Below are 14,245 nucleotides of genomic sequence, written 5' to 3' on the forward strand. Positions count from 1 at the left end.
ACTGTCAGGTGCTTATCTTTTTATTAACCAGGTTTGCACTCAACTGAGTGAATTCTGGGCATAATCTAGAATTTGGGGAGGAGAAAAGACAGCATTACAATAGAAAATAAGAAGGATCTTTAAAAATGGAGAAACAAATTAAATACTTCTTCTGACTACATTTACTCCTGATTAAAATTTCACAAATCAGCTCTCAGGAAATATTCTGAGTAATACTGAGCTTCCTCAAAATTTTAAAATGAAGGAGACACTGGAGTTTCTATTGGGTTTGGGTTTGCATGGCAAGGTTTTGGTAGCAGTGGAGCTGCAGGGGTGGCTTCTCTGAGGAGCTGCCAGAAGCCTCCCGCATCTCTGTTTGTTGTCTGTAATGGAATAAAATGCTTTATCTCTATTAGAGCACATAATTTTTCCCTTTATAAGTTTACAGCTATGAATATTTTATCATTATTAACACTTAATAAGATTAAAAGCAGCAGCAGTGGCCAGCTCCATGAGCTGACCTTTAATCACTGGCATTATCCATTATTTTGGAGGTGTTTAAGCTCAGAAAGGACTCGAGTAGGCACAATTTGAAACATCTCCATTACAGGGCACTGTATCTAAAGCACATTCTGCAAAGTGGAAGTGCCATCAGCTGCACTGCCTCAAGAACACACAGATTTGCTGTGCCCAACTTGTCAATCTTTAGTCTGACTCACCCAGAGCTTGTCTGGAAATTCCAGTTAAAATATATCCTTAAAATATATCCCAATCCCCGAGACACGCCACACGTCTGCATGGCACTGTACAAAACACGCTGAGGTGAAGAGCTGCAGCAGGAACAGCACCAGGACAAGGCTCCTGCAGAATAATTGACTTGTTGACAGGGATTGTGCTTTCTGAGGCTCCTCGGGGATCTCCAGGCAGCCTCTCACTGTGCTGAGCTGGCATTCCCTCACAGGGAACAGCCCTTGGGGCTGGTTTGGACAATAAACGTGGATTCTGTCTCCACCCTCAGCTGATGGCAAGCAGGAGCCTCCTGGAGCAGTCAGAGCTTGGTCACCTTGGTCTGAACAGCAGGAGAGCCACAGGGAAATGAATTTCACTCTGTTCTGCTTTTTTGTTAGTGGATATTCTCTGTCATTTACAATATAATACATCCATATGTATGGTATTCTATATTATATATATTGTATATCAGCACTCAGGTGAGAGCCCACCTGCAGAGCTGCCCCAGCCCTGGGACCAGCACAGGGAGGACGTGGAGCTGCTGGAGAGAGGCCAGGGGAGGCACCAGGATGAGCAGAGGGATGGAGCAGCTCTGCTGGGAGGAAAGGCTGCGAGAGCTGGCATTGTTCAGCCTGGAGAGGAGAAGCTTTGGGCTGAGCTCAGTGTGGCCTTGCAGGGCCTGAAGGAGCTGCAGGAAAGCTGGAGAGAGACAATTCCCAAGGCATGGAGGGCCAGGAGCCAGGGAATGGCTTCCCAGTGCCAGAGGGCAGGGCTGGATGGGAGATTGGGCAGGAATTGTTCCCTGGCAGGGTGGGCAGGCCCTGGCACAGGGTGCCCAGAGCAGCTGGGGCTGCCCCTGGATCCCTGGCAGTGCCCAAGGCCAGGCTGGACATTGGGGCTGGGAGCAGCCTGGCACAGTGGGAAGTGTCCCTGCCCATGGCAGGGGTGGGATGAGATGATCTTTAAGGTCCCTTCCAACCCACTCTGTGATTCTGAGAGAATTTCTTGCACACATTAATTACTAAAATACCTCCACAGTCTGAAGTGAGGAGGTGACGCTGTGACAGAGCCAGGGGGTTCAGGCAGTGGAGCCCCTGCCCCGAGGCTGTACAGGCTGTTTGGGGAGGATAATCCCACGTGTAGGACTGGGGGCAGAGCGGGAGGATGCGCCCTGTGACAGCTCCGAGCCGCATGCTCCTTCCACACCCGCTTCCTCGGGAAGTGTGGGAGAGTGTGAAGAGAGGCAGGGGAGAGGTGAGGGATAAAGTTAGATGGAGAGAAAAGGAAAGGGAGACTGTTTTAGGAAAGGTGATGGGCTGGGTAAGACAAGAGAGAAGGAAACGAAGAAACTGAAGGTGGGGGAGAGGAGAATGGGAGGTGAGGAAGGGATCAAACCTTTGGCATGGCACAAGGAGCACAGTAACTCCGGGATTTCAGAGAGAGGTGGCCTCACACCCCCTGTCTTACCCATTTAACACATATTTAGTCACATAGAATCGGGTCAACTCCATCCTTAATGAGCTGAGCACTTCCCCCAGTGACCCCTTTGCTTGAGACCCCCGGACAACTCTCCTGTGGAGGTGCTGCTTTCCCTCTGTTGGTGCTACGGGAATCCAAATAACCTGCTTAGACCCTGCATCCAAATTTTCAGTGAAAAAGCTGGACTCAGGGACATGAACCCCAAGGCTATGTCCAAATATCCACACCTGGCTTGTTTCTGCTGCAGCTCCTATTATTGCCTTCATTAGCTCTGAAAAGTTAATGGTGAAGGTAAACCAAAAGCTGCTTTACCTCAGCACTTCTCTTTTTTATTACTTTTTCTGTCTGGCCCAAAAAGATCTGTGCAAGCAACCAAAAATTCGATTTTCTCTCAGGGAGTAGTAAATGGGAGGTATTTTCAGGTATTTTTTCAGTAGGACAGGGAGGTATTATCATTATTAGAATTTTTGCATTCATCTGACACATTACTTGTTCTTTTCTAACATCTCATTGCTTTTGAAGATTTTTTTTCCTTTTTTTTTTTTTTTGAGATGGATTTAACAACAAAAGGCTGCTAAAATTGGAAACTGTGTGAGACACTTTGGTATTATTCAATCGGAGAAAAACCTGACGCTGCAGACAGGTCTTGTTTAAGAACTTTCATTGAGGGAACATGATCACAGCACAAAACAAAGAAAAATGTCAGTTCCCCTTGTTCTGTGTTCATCATTTAAGTCTCACAAGGTACCTGAGGAAATAGGTTCAGGTTTGAGATGTTTGATCTGCTCTGTGCAGTCATGAGTTATTTTTATAATGCACCAAGGCAAGTAATAAACAAAACATCTTTTATTAGATCATTATTCTCTTAAATAGTTTAAATAATGGTTTCTAGATTAGTTCAGGTTATGCTTCCACTTACATTTTTCATAGGAAATCCTGAGCCTGTAGATTTTCTTAAAGCGATTCTTACTGAAATCTGGAATTTACAAGAATACAACCAACCAGTTGAGATTTTCCCTTTGGGGGGCACAGAAGCAATGAGCCCATGAAAAACCCTGCATGTGCATTATTAACAGCTGAAAAGATTGGATAAGCATTTTTAAGTCTCTTTTCTATAGTGAATCTCCTCTTTTGGGTTTCTACCAACTTTTTTTTTTTAAAAACAGGGTGGCTGCTGTTATCTCAAAGTAACTTACATTTCTCCTATTACAATTCAGAATATATTCATGATGTATGCCCTAAAAAAGAAAACCAGCAGTTTCTTAAGAGCTTGATCCGAAGGTCTCAGAATTGGTAAGAGCATTTCCACTGAAAATAGAGCTTTTCCCCAGGCATTAACTGCACACAGCCACCCCACCTGCAGCCTGCAGATTTCCATGGCAGAGCATATTTTAGATTATCCACTCTGCCTCGAAGACCTTTTGCTGAGATGTCATTTATGCTGGTTTGTCCAAGCCTAAGTAAAAAGCTTTCAAACCTTCTCAGTGTAGCATCCCTGCCTCACTTTGTTGCCTGGATATTATCCTTGATTTCCAGTGTGAACTTACACTTGCTTAATTTCACAGTGCAGGCAGGAAATGCTGGGTGTAAGACTGAAATCCTCCACTGCAATTACCTGCATCCATAATTTGTCAGAACACCCAAGCTGAGCTTCTCAAAAGCAGGCAGAACATGCAGCTTGTTGGCTGTAAAACACAGGAGTGGAAGCTCTCCTGGTGTTCAGTCAGCCCAGCTCATTGTCTTGGAGTAGATGTATTTTTACAGAGATCTGAGGGAATCAAATGAATCTTCTGACCCTCTGTGGGACCTTTGTAGTGGGAGAGGAAAATTCACCCTCTAGAGCAAAGGAACTAAGAAAATATACCTGCCTTTAATCACGTAATCACACCACAACATTGCTTTGTTCCCACTGTGGTCCTGTAGATATCCAAATTTCTTTATTTTATTAACCTAAACCAGAATTGTCGCTAAAATAATCTGCATCTCCTGCCACTGTCACCACTGTAAGTTAAGGATACTCAAATTCCTGCAGTTCTGAGGTTTTTCTGCCAAAAGCAGGATCTTTTAAATAAGTTTTCAGTTTCATGTTCTCTGCAATAGATTTTTATAGTCTAAAATTGTGAAGTTCTTCAGGTTCAGTAAAACCAAAAACCTGAGACTTGCTACAGCTTAGATCTTACTTCAAATGTCAAACCCATAAAGTCTGTCTCTGTGAGTTTTATCTTTTCATAGATATGAATATTCTCTCTCCTGCAAATGCTCAATTTTTTTCTCCTTATCTTGTCAAAATTGTATTTTATTTATTTATGATCTGCTAGATACAAGTGCATTAAAAACTGTTCCTATTTACTGCACAGCAGTCAGTAACATTTATCTGCTGATTCTGCTCCTCAAAGGATTTCCCACACTCAGAACCACCACACACCATCCCCACTGTTTAATATGTGAATATTTGTTCCTCCTCCTTGGAGAATGACACTGCATTTGCAAGGGGTTGAACCCACAATTCTGCGAGCTTTGTCCCTGGAGTCTGAGGGGACCTGACAAGCTCCTCTAGAACTGCTGCTTGATTTTTCTGCCTGGAAAAAACCAGAGATTTTTCCATACATATTTCACAGACCAAGTGTGAATGATGAGTAAGTTCACTAAGAATTATGAGAAATGTAAAAAAAACCCCTCGATTCTAGAACCCAGGGAAATAAATTCAGTTCCTCCTGCTGCTAATGCAAATTTCCTCCATGTAAGACATCTTAGAGCTCCTGAGAGTGTTTTATGAGGTCTGAACACATTAATGAGCCCAAGTCACCCCTGCTGCTCCATAACTCCAGTGAACCCAGCTAAGGCACTCCCTCCTTGAACTCTGCTCACTCCATCTATTCAAATATTGTATTTTAAGCTCATTCCAGCTGATGCAAATTGAAATCACCTCTTGTGCCACGAGAAGAATATTCCTATAAAATACATTCTCAGCCATTCAAGTGCTGGGATCACTGCAAGGGAGTGCAGATTAGTGCTCAGCTTTAAGGCTGAGGATGAAGCCAGTTTGCTGGAGATCAACTAGTGCTGGGTCCTGCACAAAAATAGTCTTTATAGGCCATGGCCCAACACTTAATTCTGGAAAACCAGAAAAAAAAAAAAAGCAGCTGGGACGAACCTCTTTTCTTGGGACAGGCAAGACAGGATAGGAAAAATAAACAAGATATCCATTATTTCTTATTTTGGGCCAGGGAGACAGGAAAAGCAACTCCCACAAGCTTAGGCAGGCCTTGCATAAAGCCTGAATTCTAGTAACAGTAAAATAATGCAGTAACACAGAGTATCTCGTTGTTTAAAGCCCTAAAGATGGGCTATTAAGCTATTTTTTTTCCTTTGTTGGATACGTGTACAGATAGAAATGGAAGTTCCTACGGCGTTTTTCTAAAGGAAGAGCTCCAGCTCCTTCCAACGATCCCTCCCCACCTAAAACAAGCCCTGCTTTTGAGAGCTGGGTGTAGGCTATTGCAGGAATGAACAGCACATAATGAGAGCTGCATTTGCCTACACACCATCGCCCCAGAACCTGTATCTAATTCATTACTGAAAAGTGTTTGGAGATATCACGAGCAGGAAAGACACTCCATAAAATTAAATTCTATTATTCCCACTTAATAATGTTTCAAACATGAAACCGTTTTCATGTAGTTTGAAAAGTAATTGAAGATATCCCAAGACAGATTTGCCTGAGCTGAAATTTCCAAAAAGGTTCTTCTTTCCTTTTTGCTCATTGAATTGGTACTTAGTGATTAAGGAGCTATTGCCTTCAAGGATGTCAATTGAATTACCAGGGATTTGCTACTTCAGAAGTGAGAAAGCTTCATAAAATGATGTGTAATGGATATAGTGGATGTGAGTTCTGATCCACAGCTGACAAAATACTGTTAGAACTTTTAGTCAAAGTTCTGGATTACTTCAACAGATTCCCAGTGTGTTGGTGAAGCTCTGCATTTGTGAGCTGACAAAAGCGCAAGAGATGTTTGAGCCATGCAGGAAACAAAAAAATACCCTCCCCTGAAGGCTGTGAAGCCTTTCAGAGGGACCTTGGCAGGTTGGAGAGATGGGCAGAGAAGAACTGTCTGAAATTCAACCAGGGCAAAGTCAGGTCCTGGGGAGGGAACAACCCCAAGCAGCAGCACAGGCTGGGGGTGACCTGCTGGGGAAGGATGTGGGAGTCCTGAGGGACAATGAGCTGTCTCCAAACCAGCAGAGTGTCCTGGGGGACAGGAAGGCCAATGGGATCCTGGGGTGCATCGGGAAGAGCATTCCCAGCAGGTCAGGGTTATCCTGCCCCTGTGCCCAGCCCTGGGGGCACCTCTGGGGTGCCGTGCCCAGCTCTGGCTCCTCAGCCCAGCAGGGCCAGGGAGCTCCTGGAGCGGGGCCGGCGGAGGCTGCGCAGCTGAGGAAGGGCCTGGAGCAGCTCCGTGCCCAGCACAGGCTGAGGGAGCCGGGGCTGCTCAGCCTCGAGAGGAGCCCCGGCTGAGAGGGGCCCTCAGCCCTGGCTGTCCCTGGCTGCAGGGAGGGCTCAGGGCAGGGCCCGGGCTCTGCTCCGGGGCCCGGCAGCGGCACCAGAGCCACGGGCAGGGCCTGAGCCCGGCAATTGCCCTGCACAGGAGGCAGAACTGCTGCCCTGGGCAGGGCCAGCCCTGAGCAGATTGGCCACAGAGGCTCTGGGGTCTCCTCCCTGGGGATATTCCAGAGCCATCTGGACACAGCCCTGTGCCCTGTGCTCTGGGATGGCCCTGCTGGAGCAGGGAGGTGGCACCAGTGACCCTCTGTGGTCCCTTCCAGCCTGACCCATCCTGTGACCCTATGAAAATAAGTATAATGATTTCATTAATTAGTGCCAGCTGAAGCCAACAGCCACTGGAGAGGGAGTTTCAGGATTGCCCTTGTCCTTCCATTAGAAAAATCACAAAAAGTTCATACACTGTCTTGTCCAAGAATTTTTCATTATGAGACAAGTGACCTAGGAACTCAATGTTTTGATTCCTATCTGGAATTCGATCCAGTCTTCTCCTGCTTGACATTGGAAATGTTATTTCTGTGCTGCCTGGTTGGCACTCCTGCTGTCTTCTTGTGCCTCTCTGACAGAGCCATGGCAGACTGTGCAGCACAGGATGTCAAACAAGGAAGGTTTCATGCAAAAGTGCCTGATTTTCTTTGGCTCAGAAGGGAAAGAGTGATGTGAAGGCCGCACTTTGTGTTGTCCCTTTAAACCCATGAATCTTGCAACAACGTGATAATAATTTGAGATTAAATTCAGTGCAAGGCAGGACACCACAGCTTCAGATATTGTAGGACTGGGCAACTGCTCTTTTGTCTGAAGGAAGCTGATAGGAAGGAAATACCTTTAAACAAAAAGAAAACAACTCCATTAGAAAAGGACAGTTTGCATCTTCTTTCTTACACCCTCAGCTGAATGAAAGGCCTCACAAACAGTGCAAGAAGTACAAAGCAGCATTTTAAATGGCCCTTTTTGCTAGTTGAAGTTATGCTTCACTTAATTTATATTTCACGCATCCCTTCTTGCATCACAGTATCCCCTTTTGCTGGCACTTTGTAAAGTGCACATCACTCCAAGCATGAAAAGCAGGATTTGTTGCTTTTTAGGCACCCAGGAAGGCAGTAACCATGTGAGACATCCACACACAACAGGAGCAGGGTCTGGCTCTGCTGCTCCTCTGAGGCTGTGGAAGATTTGGGATCTTCACCTCAGAACAGGCACCGGCAGCAAGAGCCCACAGATTCAAAATCCCCTGAAGAAATCACTCCATGCTGACTACAGGGCTACAAAAAAACCCCAAAATATGAGCATCATTGTGTTAGGAGAGATAAAAAATGAGTCCTGCTTCTCTTGATGTGTTTTCTGAGGTGGCAATTCTTGTTTACCCAGTAATCTCCAGAGGAAATGCAACCACAGTCAGCCCTTAAAGGCAACTCCGCTCCTGAAATGAAACACGGTGTTGTTTGCTCTTTTTTTTTCTTGTTTCATTTTGTTGTTTACTTTTTTTGTTGCTCTGTTTTGTGGGTTGGATTTTCGTTTCTTCGAAGGCAGAAAATCTCACTCTGCTGTCAGTCTGTATTCAAACTCGCATCTGCTAAAATCAGGAACAAAAGTATGTTTTAATCTTTGATTCTCCCCCAAGTTAATCTGCTAGAACTCATTCTGTCAGAGAGGATGGAATTCCTTTTTTATATGGCATCAAAAAACAAATTTCTTAGAGGTATTATAGCTCCCTTAAAATATTCCATTTTGAAGAAACAGATGAGTGGAAAATTTTTCCTAATTTCCAGACCTTCATGGGTGTATGTGTGCACATCCTAGTGATCATTAGAGAGAGGGAAAAGGACAAAATTTGACATAACATTTTCATAGAGTCTTAAGTGCATTGATAACAGTACCAAAGGTTAATTTTTTCAATTAAAAAAACTGGAAATAAGATGTAATTTTAAAAAAAATTAATACTCAGAAATGACATGCACACAAACATATTTTTATCTAATAAAGAAGGAAGACCAGAAATCAGTAGTCCTGGGCATTTCTTTAAGAAAAGTAAAATAAACTCAAAAACTTATAAATTTGTCCTTAGATAGTATATTTAATATTTTCACTTTAAAATGAAATGCCATTCAAGTCTCCTTTGTCATGATAGGCTTCATCATTAGTAAAAAGTATGTCATGATAAGCAAAAGTAAAGTAATAATATTTAAAATATCAATTTGTTATTAGTCTAATAAATCCAGCCCTCCATCTCCAGGGCTCAAATTGCTCTTTCCTAACTGTTCACTCCTGATAAACTCGGAGTTCTGCAGCAGAAGGAGGTGCTTTAAGGTCACTTTATAAATCATCATGGACACAAATTCCTGATGGTTTTCAGAGTGCTTTGCTTTCCTTTGATGATTAATGCCATGCAAAAAAAACTGCCATAGAGGACCTTTTTTTTTTTGTAAAAAAACTGACACTCTTGTGCTAGTTCTTTCTTTATTCCTTCCTTTTTTTTCCCTTCCATAGCAAAGCATGAATCTGATGCTGGATGCTATATTATCAGCATGGCTTAGGGCATTGTCCTCACTCAGATCCAGGGCATAACCTTAAACCTTTCTTTTAATATAAAATGCTCTCAGGGGTGTATGAACGCAGTTCTGAAGCATTATCTGCTTGTTTCATGAATGCCAATGGTTCCTATTACTGTGACATTTGAGCTGGTTCTTCAGTAGAGGTCCAACTTTTTGAAGTGCAAGTAGTGGCTTATTTGGTATAGAAAATATTTCTGTAGGTTTTTGCATCAGATAAAAGTCAGTATCGGGATAAGACACTTAACAAGAGAGTACCTCCTGTGAGGAGCAGCTGAGGGAGCTGGGAAAGGGGCTCAGCCTGGAGCAAAGGAGGCTCAGGGGGGACCTTGTGGCTCTGCACAAGTCCCTGACAGGAGGGGGCAGCCGGGGGGGGTCGGGCTCTGCTGCCAGGGAACAGGGACAGGAGGAGAGGGAACGGCCTCAGGCTGGGCCAGGGCAGGCTCAGGGTGGACACCAGGAGCAATTTCCTCATGGAAAGGGTGGCCAGGCCTTGGCAGGGGCTGCCCAGGGAGGTTTGGAGCGCCCATCCCTGGAGGTGTCCAAGGAAAGCCTGGACATGGTACTGAGTGCTCTGGGCTGGGGACAAGGTGGGCATTGGGCACAGCTTGGCCTCCATGGGCTGGGAGGGCTTTTCCAGCCTCAGGGATCCTGGGATTCTAAGGTAGAGCTGGACAGACTTCAGCTCCTCTGGAGTTATGAAATGGTACTGCTCTTAGATAAAGTAAGGAGGTATCCCCTGAGCAGCCTGGGGCCCCTGCAGCAGGGTTTGCTCATGTCACAGCCAAAAGGCCTTGGAAAAATCACATTTTCCTGCCAAATGACACCTGGCAGGGACCATTCTCAGCCTGTGGCTCTCCCCAGTGCTGTTTTTACCACAGCCCCAGTCAAAGAGAGATGTCACCGTGCTGACTCCTGTCCCCAGCCATTCCGGCAGCTACTGAAGGTCACTGTACTAGTTTGAAAACAAACCAGTGGGAGGCACCAAGTCAGAATAACAATTCAATGGCAAAATCAAAGAAAAGGAAAAAAAATAAAAGAAAACACTGGTTCAAACTGACAGAGTCAAGGTACAACCTGACACCCTGTTAGTCAGGGTGGTGGTAGCAGTCTGGTAGAATGGTGGCTGCAGTCCTCTGAAGCGGTGATCCTGTAGAAGAAGGGTCTGCTCTTCCTCAGAGGGTCCAGTGGTGGCTGTGTAGCTCCTGTCCTCTGAGAGTCCAGTGGGAAGGCTTGTCTCTGGTGTTCAGCATCTCAGATTATATCCAGGATGGGATGCTTGGTTCCTCCCTCTGGGTGGAGCATCTCACAATGGGGTAATGAGTCATGAGGCCAAGTGTTGATTAGGCTCATTAACAGAAGATAGTCCGGAGGGAGTTATCTCTGAGTCAGGCGGCAGGACAATGATGGGCAATTAACAGAAAGATAGTCTGGGGGGAGGAGGCAAGGAAACACTGCCCCACCTGGTTTCAACAGCTCATGAGGATGGTAATAGAAAACCCTGCAACCCAGGACAGTCACCCTGCCCAAAAACCTGCACCTCGTCCCAGAGCTGAGATAAGGAGCATCTGTTTGTGTTTCTGCCCATTAAAGTCAGATATTGGTGTAAATTTTCTCCCTTACTGAGGTTTTTTGGGGAAAAAAGAGCTGAGGTCTGCTCACCCATGGCCCAGGAGAGCCACTCTGACTACCTCTACATGGTACAAGGGTGGAGAGGTGGGGCTCAGTCACCAAAGGGATCAGAAGGGTGACAACAGCCCCACCACATCCTCTCAAAACCACTTAATTGGAGTTTCAAGGGCTTTGTAGTTTTCATTCAGCCCAAACTTTGTGTCTGAAATCAGGAGATTAGGCCCAGCCTCCACTGCTCTGGCACTGGGACATTGGATTTTCGCCAAACTCAAGGGCTCTTGATTGACCAAGCCTCTGTCTCAGTTACAGCAGCTGCAAGTGCCTGAAATGAAAAAAAAATCCAACAACAACAAAAAGGCAAAAACCCAAGAGACAAAGACCAGCAGGTTTGACTGGGAGTCCCTCAAGTATGCCCAGTGCCACACCACACACTCCAGCTCCCATATAAAATCGATTTATTTCCAAATAAGTGCTTTTTCCCTGCAGTGTAAGTGGTTTGTGGGTTGCTCTTTTGTCAGGAAGGCCTAACACACTTGTGTATTTTAGCAGAGAGTGAAAAACAGAGGAGGGTTTCCTCCTCCCTTATCACTTTGATTGGATAATTTCAATTTCTTCAGCTAGATACACTCAGATAAATACAAGCTTCACACTTCACAGTAGGAAAAATTGAGAAACGAGAAGGAAAAAAAAAAAAAAAGCCCACAGAAGTTCAGGCTATTTAGGAGTGAAGTAAAATCCCTAAATAAAATAGAAATATATCATGAATTCATGTCCTCCCCTCACACTGCCACTTGCACTCAGGTGTATTTCTATTTCTATATTACATATACATATTTGTTTTTCATTTTGTCTGTTCCCCCAGGAGAAGCCCCAAAGAGAAACAGAGATGGCCAAATTGACAGAGTCGATGAGTGAGTACAAATAGGAAGTTCAACCACTTTCTTTTTCCATTTGTCCCCCTCCCTCTCATAAAGCCACAAACCCAGAACGCAGTGCTTGCATCCAGGGATCTCATTCAGCCCTGTCTGCACTCCCAAATTCATCATAAATCATTCCACTCCTGAAAAAAAACACCAAAAGAAAATAGGAATCCCCAGAAAAAGGGCTGCTATTTTCTTCATGCACTGCTTAAATCACATCTATTTGGGCTTAAATCCAGCAAAGAATCTGCTCCATGTTTGACTTTGTGAGCCTGAGGGTTTTTTTAAATAGAATGCAACTAATTGTGGACTTAATAAGTGCCTAATTTACTTGATTCGTGTGTTCCTTTACAAGCTTACAGAAGGTCACTCTAAATCCAGTGCAATTATTCAGGATTGTTGCCTGTGCCACTTTCATCCAACAGGAATTATGCCCAGAGATGGGTCCAGAAAGCTTTCAGTTGATTTCTTTGGTTTGTGAGAGGTTTTTGTTGTCTTAAATATGTGCCCAACAAGAAATAGTTTGTATTTTTGCCATAATTTGGGATCTAGGTAATGGAGTAGTGGCTGTAAGCTTTTGTAGCTGAGAGACTCAGGTTGGATAATCCATTTGTGGACAAAATCTGGAGACAATTTAGGGTGAAATCCTGGTGGAGCACTGCCTCTTACCCAAAATTTATCAGCTACAAAGTCTATGGAAGCTTAAATGAATTGACTCAAAAGGGAGAAATATTTCACTCTGCTTAACCAGAGACTACAGAAAGACAGAATCACAGCCATGAATGAAATGTTTATATCAGAACGTTGTTTCCAGTTACTTTTTTCTGCTTGTGTTGGAAGGGACCTTAAAGATCATCCAGTTCCAACCCTCGTGCCAAGGGTGGTGATGAGGCCCTGGCACAGGGTGCCCAGAGCAGCTGGGGCTGCCCCTGGATCCCTGGCAGTGCCCAAGGCCAGGCTGGACATTGGGGCTTGGAGCAGCCTGGGACAGTGGGAGGTGTCCCTGCCATGGCAGGGGTGGGGCTGGATGGGGTTTAAGGTCCCTCCCAACCCAAATTGGTCTGGGGCTCTCTGATTCTATATTGCTGCAGTAAATATACATATATATAGATAGATAGATATATAAGTATAAAACATATATAAAGAAATATAAATAAGTGTTTCTCCACGGTGCAGCCAAGCCTGGGTGGTAACAGAGGAAATCACAACATTCCAGCTTAGCAAGGCCCAGAAGGACAATGACACCAGGCCCCAGGGAAACTCTCTGCTGTAAGGATGGTAACTTTGCTCCTTTAATCTCTGTGGATGTTCAGTATCACTCTTAGAAGCATCCTGTGACCCCATCTGGTGCTGCTGGGTGTTGGATAGATGTGTAATTATGTCTTGATGGATAGAACAAAGGAGGAACCTGCTATCAAAGGTAGAAGCAGATAAATAATATCTCCGCTGTTCGTTAGGTACTTGCTGGACTTTGTGATGCCTCTTCCTGATCTTAAAATCAAGTGTCAAACATGGTTAGAAGGGGAAAAGGGATTTTACCTTGGTGTTTATTTTAAGGATCCTTAGGTGTACTACATCCAGGTCGAATGCACTGAAATGCACACAACAATGCCCCCCAAAAGGTCAGGTATATCATTATAGGTTTTACTAATTAGCAGATCTATCAAAGATTCCCCAATGAGAGGCTCGAGTGAGCCCCCCTCCCCAAGGAACCTTCCCCTGGATGGTTCTCTCTTGGTTTACAGAATGTGTTCTGGAGAGGACCTTGGGCTCTGGGGCACACTGATCCCTGGCTACCAAGCTTCTAAAATGTTGAGTCTCTCAGCTTGACAAACAAGTCCAAGAATGGAGGCAAAAAGCACTAGGAGTACAGAAGTTGTAAAAAAAGGTATAACAGGAGTATGAAAGAAAAGGCAAAAAATCTTTATGGCATCATTTGCACAACCCTTCTGAAACAAGGTGAAGGAATATTGCCAAAAAGTGTTAGGGGAAAGCAGTCAGACTGTCCGAGTGCTCTGAAGAGTCAGAGGAGAGGCCTCCAGAATGCTTTGTAACTGATTGGGAACACAAACCCAAAAACGCCCTGTGCTGTTCCTTCAGGATGCATGTTTGTCTTGCCAATTATTTTATCTGACTTCTTTGAGACAGAATGATGCCTAAAGGGGTTTACTGCTGCTTTCTGTGAGGATTTGTTCATACTTCATGTGAGGCTTTTATGAAATTTTCAGATCATTTCACGGCATTTTAAAATACTTTTAATAAATCATAGATGGCATTGCAAGGTGTAAGTAAAATTCTTAGTGAATGTACCACGGTCCTTATTTTAAAGCTGCTGCAGACTAAAATGAGATAAATGCAGTAGGGTGGGCCTCTGGCTGGGACTGCAGGGCCTTTTT

At 44.6% G+C, this 14,245-nt stretch overlaps 1 protein-coding gene across 2 annotated transcripts in view; it reads left to right on the forward strand.

Moving 5' to 3' along the window:
- Positions 1–14,245, forward strand: part of KCNJ6 (potassium inwardly rectifying channel subfamily J member 6) — a 150,579-nt gene that overhangs the window by 36,963 nt on the left and 99,371 nt on the right. Inside the window, exon 2 of one of the 2 annotated variants that reach the window (XM_032101125.1) lies at positions 11,792–11,840. The exons of the other annotated variant lie outside the window; for it this stretch is intronic. Coding sequence (XP_031957016.1) covers positions 11,816–11,840 — 25 coding nt within the window. The 5' untranslated portion in view covers positions 11,792–11,815. The remainder of the gene's footprint in view (positions 1–11,791; positions 11,841–14,245) is intronic. 2 annotated transcript variants of the gene reach the window in all.

Source organism: Corvus moneduloides, chromosome 2 (assembly GCF_009650955.1).
Source record: "Corvus moneduloides isolate bCorMon1 chromosome 2, bCorMon1.pri, whole genome shotgun sequence".
NCBI lineage: Eukaryota > Metazoa > Chordata > Aves > Passeriformes > Corvidae > Corvus > Corvus moneduloides.